General features: G+C 45.3%; 2 protein-coding genes across 2 annotated transcripts; one reads left to right on the forward strand and one right to left on the reverse strand.

Moving 5' to 3' along the window:
- Positions 1–274: 274 nt before the first annotated feature.
- Positions 275–4,702, forward strand: TREMEDRAFT_59136 (uncharacterized protein; the record flags this gene model as incomplete). The annotated part of the gene is made up of 1 exon (XM_007001462.1): positions 275–4,702. One exon carries the CDS (start codon positions 275–277, stop codon positions 4,700–4,702), a length of 4,428 nt encoding a protein of 1,475 aa, XP_007001524.1.
- A 926-nt stretch (positions 4,703–5,628) lies between these two features.
- Positions 5,629–7,500, reverse strand: TREMEDRAFT_24786 (uncharacterized protein; the record flags this gene model as incomplete). Its single annotated transcript, XM_007000480.1, has 8 exons — positions 5,629–5,685; positions 5,736–5,879; positions 6,101–6,266; positions 6,416–6,552; positions 6,688–6,870; positions 7,026–7,089; positions 7,133–7,262; positions 7,416–7,500. 8 exons carry the CDS (start codon positions 7,498–7,500, stop codon positions 5,629–5,631), a joined length of 966 nt encoding a protein of 321 aa, XP_007000542.1.
- Between the last annotated feature and the right edge of the window lie 517 nt (positions 7,501–8,017).

An 8,017-nucleotide genomic window follows, 5' to 3' on the forward strand; every position in this document is an offset into this window, starting at 1 on the left:
AGTATTTGAATACTTCATTCCAACCTGTTTCATGTCTTGAGTTCTTCTCTCTTCATCTTTCGTATCTTCCCTCTCCTCAAACTATCTTCCAACATCTTTGGAAAGGTCGAAACATTGATCTCAGTAACGACGTTAAATCGTCTTTTCTATCCATCTCCATCATCATTCTTTTTGATCCTACGTAAATCGATAATCTGGGGAGATAATATATCACACTATATCATCTCTTCATAACGAAGATACGAAAGACTTAGAAAGAAAAAAACGATTTAGTATGACCACAAAACCAGAATGGTCTATACGTCCACCAGAACAACAACCTATCATTAATTTTGATACTACATCTTCAGGAAATACTTATTCTCCAATACAAACAAATCCTTCGAACCCTTTTGGTGTCATTCAAAATATGAACAATGGGTTATATTTTCAAACACAACAAAATGTTCAAAATGGGTTTTATCCACAAACACAAACTCAACATGGGCCTTCTAATAGTACTCCATATTTTCACACGAGACCGATCAATATCATAGGTCAGAATCAAATACCATTACAAACATCAACGAATCAATTTGGTTCATCAAATTCCGGAGTAACAAATTTACATTATGGACAGATACATCAACCTGTACCTGTGAACCCGAATCCGAATCCGAATCTTGATTCATTTACTCCACAATCAAATTCGTATGGTCATTTTCAAACTCAGATTCAATCGGGTCAAATCGGACTTGACAACAACCTTGACACATATTCGAAAGAGTCTTCAAATACACCTTATCCTCATCCAACGAGCGATAGTAAATCTCAGTCAACCACTCTTGCTTCGAACTATAATGCTATCTTTCAACAAATTCCACAACAATCATCGAACTCGAGTGCCAATCCTGACTCACAATCGATTGCACCTGTACCACAATGGCCCAATCAGTCGACGGGACAGAATATGAACCCAGCTTTGGCTGAAGCACTGAGATCTGTCTGGTTTGGAGGTCAATATCAAGGTATGGGAGTTGATCAACATCAGGGAGGAGGACAATCCAACTCACGATCACAATATATCTCTCAGAATCTCACTCGAACAAATCAGAATGCTATACCTCAATGGCCATTTCAAGCCTTTCTACCAGCTCAGCTTCAAGGGGGTTTAAACACTTTCGGGAATTCCAACGCTCCTCTTGTTCCAGTGGTAGAAGATGTATCCATGACAAACACTCAAGACGTTTCTCAACCTCCTGACTTGTCTCAATGGCAATTTCCAGTCGTCGTATCGGGTACTTCTCAGAATTTAACATACACAACAAACACAAATCACAATCTCTCGACATCGATCAATCAAAATCCTCCTCCTACGCCTTCGCTGACACAACCACAGTTTCAAAGTCCTGTGTCAGACCATTTCCATGGATTGACATTCACGCCGAGACAAAATACCCTTCAGCCCAACATAGAAAACTCGTCCACGCCTAGACAAACTTCTACCCACACATTCCGACAAAATATTCCTCCGAGTCCATCGAACATGGTCGTTGATATAACTTCTACGCCACAACGACCTACACAATCAATGGGGACGACGGTGAATCCTCTGATGTTTCAATCGAGACAAAGCCTCTCTCAGACTTCAGGACAGACGACGAACGTTCAAGTGCCATTACCTACCACAAGACGTGTCTCTTCTCAGACCTCCGGACATATGCAAGTCTCATCCCACTCCATGGGACAAGATACACCTCATTCGACCACACAAAGTTCTTCTCATCCATCTCATACGTCCAATCAAGATTCATCGCATTCGCAGAAACAGGAGGAATCTCACACAACCACGTCAGACGTGTCTTCGAAATCCATCCATGCCACTGGTCAAAATGTCCAACCTCCCACCACACATCCAGTTCCTACCACAATTCCTCAATGGCAACCTCAGACTCATCACTCGACATCACCTAAAGCTCCATTACAAGCCATAGACAAGATCTCTCCCGTTTTGATCCCAACGCAGACGTTCAAACTCACCCTTCCACCCAAGGCATCTAGGTCAGTCGCTGCAGAGCCTATATCAGCTCAGTTCAACCTTGCTGGGCCAGCTCCAAACCAATGGCCAGCACAGATGACCACAACAAGCCAGACGACGCCCACTCACTCAGGAGTATCAGCCATACCAAAAGGATTTTGGCGAATGAATCGACCAGATCCTCTCCAGCCAACTTCTCAGACGATGCCGAATGGTAAACCACCCATTCTCGAACACCCAACATCACCGAAACAATCTCAGTCGTCTTTCCAACTGAAATCATCGCCAACCAGGTCCCCAATACCTCAGAAAGAGTCGTCCTCTACATCATCTCAACCCATCGTCACAAACTCGATTCAACCTTCTTCTAATGTCTTCCCACCGGGATTCCCTCACAATCTTTCGCCCCGCACCAAAGCTAAATTTCTACACCTTCTTTCACTCAAATTGAAAGCGAATCCCCAGACATTCTTACATACCGCCCCAGCATCCGTCCCGACTGCCACGGCTCAGAAAGATACGCCGACGACGTTACCACAGGCGGAGGAGACTAGAGTGACTAGTCCATCGGCTTCAAAACCTGCGGTCGAGATCAAAGCCACTCAGCCACTCATCCCCATCACAGACCAGAAAGATCTTTTGTCGTCTGGAGCAAAATTACCGGCACCTCGAGCCGCCTCGTACGCAGAGTCGTCGACACCATCGCCTGATACTGATCGAAAAGAGTCTTCACCCCTACCGTCGAATACCACCCAAGCCGAATTGTCACCGGCTTCTGAACGGAAATCATCGGAACATCCCCAAGCTTCTCCACATCCAGATCCTCCACCAACGCCGTCTCATGCGAATGGGCAAGACCAATGGTCGGACCCACCTCCGCTGACACAGTCACTTCATCCTCGACGTCGATCTTCTACGGAGGTATCACGTACTCCAACTCATATCAGCGTCCAAGGTTGGTCACCCGCACCGTCACACACAATGATATCAGGCGCCTCGCCAGAGTCTTCGCGGACAGAGAACACGCCTACTCCTTCGCATGAGGATGATGATGACTTTGTTCCTGAGTCTTCTCAAGCGGTCATGTCAGACGTACAACTCACACCTCATACGGAAAGACCAGATATAACCCTGTCGCCATCTCCCGTGGTCAAGCGAGAGTTATCACCAACGCCGTCTCCCACTGGACCAGGAGGACCACCACCCGTAGCCCATCAGACGAGACCAGATGGTCCCATCCAAACCACTTCCCCCAGCCGAGATGAAGCGACCCTTCAAGATGACGTTCCGACGAGAACTGATGTTCAAAGCTACCTTCCGTTCCCCGAAGAGCTTCCAGGTGCGCCATCACCTCTGCGACTGGCTCTTGAGCGGAAGCGGCTAGCACAGGAGGCGAAAACAGCAGCTGCGGCAGCGGGGACGGGGACGGCAGCGACAAATAATATGTCTCAAAGACGACCCGTGAACCCAGCTGAAATAGCCTCTTTCAACGCTTTTCTCCAAGCAAGAGCTAACGCTATGCGTCAAGCTGGTCATATCCGTCCACCTCAAAACTTTCACCCAGGCCAAACGTTTCCTCCGAACCAAGGATACCATCCATCTAAAGGTTTTCGTCCACCACACTTGATTCCTGGACAAAATTTCCATCCAGGACAAAACTTCAACCCGGCACAGAACATGTACGCAGCTCGGAATCCTCATCTAGCACAAAACATCCGTCCACCGACTTCCATGCATCCAGGACAGAATATGAATCCAAGATCAACTTTTAACCCTTCTCAAGTACGTCAAAGACCATCATCACCGCCTGCATCACTCTCTGCATCTCAAGCTTTACCTGGAGTACCTCCAAAACTTTATCGTCGATCATCAGATTCAGGTCCACCACGTAAACGTCATCGAAAAATACGTCCTTCTGATTTATCCGTAACTTTCATGTTGAATCGGAAAACCATCATTACCATTTCTCAAAATCATGTGATTCTCCCTTCTGAAAAATACCTGGTAAGGGAGAAACATAACAAAACTCGAGATTGGATTCAAGCTTTAGATGGTGGAGATGGTGAACCTAAATTACCACCAGGACCAAAGAAAAGAAAATTGAGATCTCCAGGAATAACTAAAAAACAACCTGAACCTCTTTTCTTAGCAAATTTACCATTATCTTCCAGATCCACAAATTTTTCAAATACTTCAAAATCAAATTTCTCATATTCTTCTTATCCTTCAAAACCCACTAACTTTCAACTTCCTACAAGACCTACTAACTTTCAATATCCATCAAGACCTACTAACTTTCAATATCCTACAAACCCTACTAACTCTCAATATCCTCCAAACCCCAATAACCTTCAATATCCATCAAGACCTAATTATCCACCTTCCAACAGACCTCCAAACTTATCTTTCACACCAGGTACATCATCAACATTACCACAACCAACGACTCCTACGAATCTACCAAATCCATCAAGACGAGAAGAACCATTACCATTACCAACACCATCACCGTTACCATTACCATTACCATTATATCAAAACCAAAAGAATTACCACCTATCATATTCAATTTACGTACTAAAAGATTATCAACTTCACCACTTTATACTTCTTCTGAACTTACTCCAAGTCCACCACCTTCTCCTATCCCAACTGGAATATGGACAAAAGCTTTCCCTCCGTTAAAGAAGAAAAACGAATCGTCAAAACCCATCCCTATCAAATCAAAACCGAAATCAATCAATACATTACATCATTTATCTTATCCTTCATTATCATCTGATGGAAGTGAATCTTCAATATCAGAAATATCAATTGATTCTCCTTTATCGATTTATTCATCTTTTTCTCCTTCGTTTAAAGAACCTAAAAAAGGAATGTTTTCTTCCCTTCCTCTTCCTCTCACACAACATCCTACGACAATGTTGTCGGAATTGAAGATATCTAATTCTGCTCCAGCGAAATTACCTTCGTTATTTTTACTGGACGAAATGGGAAATGAAAAGAAAGAGGACGTAGAGAGATATAGATTATCGAGTTCTGTTATTTCTGAAGAACGACCTGTTATCGTTTCGTCACCAGCTCAAATAAATGCGAGTGTAACAGCTCCTCAAGTTCAGGTCGAGGTTGTTCATAGATCCCCGACACCCGTTCAGACGAGAATGACACCGGTGCAAACGGACAAGATACCGACTGAAACGAATGAGACACTGCAACTTCGAGATGACACCGACTCAACACTACGTCAGAAGAAATATACGCAGTCCAATTGGCCATTGTTATTCACGCCCTCCAGTAGCGAGACCATCCTCAATACCGATCCCACGCCTGTACCTGAAAGACAGAAGACTGAACAGAGATTTCCGAAATGGGTTACTGAAGCTTCCGTCACTACTTGAACAAGTATCTTCTCCCTCCATCACACAAAGAAAGGTCCTCAGAGGACCTTGACTATTCTCATGTTTGGAACGCATCAGGTGTTTCACATTTTGTACCGTGTAACTACTGTACGCCGGTCGACAAGACTGAAAATCTACCCAGGCATTCGTGGATCATTATGTAGAAATTGTATAAAAACGTAAAACCAAACATGTCATGCATCGTTATCATCATCACCACAATTTATCCATCATTTTCAAACTCAATTCCACACCTAAGAACGTTGCCGCCTGTTTGTCAGTATCTCTTATATCATGAATTGTTGATAAGGATGACTGACATTAGCAGGGAAAGCTCTAGCCATGGCAGGTCCGAAACCTTTCCATAATGCCGTGGCACCATCTTGAGCGATCAATTTCCGAGCACAATCCATGAATCCTGTGTAAGTGCCTTGAGGGGCGCTTTGAAGACGGGATTTGATTGTCTAAAGTCAATACAGATCTTCCATCTCTTGACCATCCCGTCCGATAGCATAGACCATAGCGTTATCATACTGAGTATGTCGGATTGACGGATATGATACCTGTTTTCACAGTTTGACGTGAGAACAGATGATGGACGGACGTCAGAGGATAGGACCGGGACGAAGTTTGAGAGGCTGGGTTGATGGAAGGAGAGACAAATTGGGTCGAGAGAAAATCTCACATCAGGTGGAATGGCAAGTGACCACATGGCCACACCTGCAGTACCACCAGCAAGCATGACGACTCCTAGTGACAATGGAGGTGCAGCGGAAGGTTGATCTGATCCTGGAAGTCGAGGTGGAGGAGCTGATAGTCGCTTCTTGAGAAGTTCATATGTGGCGAAATAACTTTGTGTCAGCAAACGTCTCCTCAGGTGCAACATTCTCCCTTTTCTTATGGTATCTGATGCACAAGCGTACCCGGGTCCCGGTATGACCTTTGAGGGAAGGAAAGGAGATAGGAGAGGAGAGAAGGGAGATGGAAGAGAGATACCCACACTGCACTTCCAGGTCCATCACGAGCCAACGTAGCGACTGTCCCTCTGAATATAGACCTCAAACCTCCTTCGGCGTACAGTTTACGTAGAACGTCCGTAGGACCAGAATACATCGATTGACCTCCTTGTCCTTGTACCTGGATATCAGTACTTGACTCTCTACTTCTCTCCCAGTGTCTTGATCGAGCCGGATGAATCACTAATGTTCTTCAATAGGAGAAAGGGGGGGGGGGGGGGGGGGGGGGGGGGAAAAAAAAAAAACCCGATTCCACCTGCAACAACACCTTGACCCTTTCAGCAGGAGCAGCGACCAAAGTCGCAGGAACGGCAGAGAACCCTCCTGCAAAAGCTAATTCTCCCAGACTCAGAGCTTGGTCTTTACGATCGGGTGTCAAAGCGTATACTATCCGTTTACCAGCGTCGTATCCCTCGAATATCAGTATTTCCCCTCGTCTCTTTGTAAGCTCCTCAACCATACCGATCGTCCAACGCGACCGGTTTGCCAAACTTTCGAAGCTTCTTCAGCCTATTCACGGATCTACTCTCAATCTCTCAAAGAGATTTCATGGTGATGATCAATGTGTTGGGTGTAAGGAGAAGAGTCACTTACCCAAAAGGAAATGGCAAATATAGGAGTTACACCAAATAAAGGTGGAGTGATACCTCTGTACATACTACCCCATCAATCATGACTCATCAGAAACGAAAAGTACCCACCCACGAATGCCATCTTGAGCTATGGTCTTACGTATCACATCCACAGCTCCTGTGTAGGTACCAGGTGAAGCTGTTTGTAATCTGGTCTTTGTGAGATCGAACGGATGGCCGACGAGGACGCAAGAGATGCCTGAATGTTAGCTTTCGTGGCCCGTGCACGTCATGTAGCTGTGACGAAATTCCAGTTGCGAACTGAGAGACTAGTCATGAGGAAAGATCACGAGCTGCATGACATGAAAGTGTATGTAAGCATGTATGAAGAGGAAAGAGACCAAGGACTCACCTCCAAACCCTCCACTGAGGAACGACTTTACTGGATCAACTGTGGATTTTGCAGAAGCTTCTATATCTGCGGCTTCGTCTGACATGTTTGTCAAGTATTTCAACTGCTTACTGATCCTCCAGTCGTATGATCGTATTGCCACTCGTCTCAGGTGTCTGAGATTGTAGAGTTGAGAGACACAGAGAGTAAGAATACAACAAGAGTTGTGATTTTTTTACGAGATGGAATGCTTGTGAGTGACCGGTTAACTAACACCGACATTGCCGTTTCCCACGTGGCTCCCCGGTCAAGCTGTTTCCGACGGAACCGGAACAGCCGCCAAGCCGACCAGATCCCAACGCTGACGCTCTCTCTCGGCTCATCACTATCTCTCTTTGCATCTTATCCCCTTGTCCACTTGTATGCCTAGCCTATAGCCGACACTTACGTCTCATCTACTCTTACTGATGTGCTCTCGTCTCGGCATCTCGCTCATCTTTTCATCTATCAATACTGATTCTCTCAAATCATTTTCACCCCCAACTGACACTCTCTCGATGGACAGGATACCTACTCGACCCTTGTCCCCCAATCAACTCCGTGACACTACAGTGTTCTATGGA

Source organism: Tremella mesenterica (assembly GCF_000271645.1).
Source record: "Tremella mesenterica DSM 1558 unplaced genomic scaffold TREMEscaffold_1, whole genome shotgun sequence".
Lineage (NCBI taxonomy): Eukaryota > Fungi > Basidiomycota > Tremellomycetes > Tremellales > Tremellaceae > Tremella > Tremella mesenterica.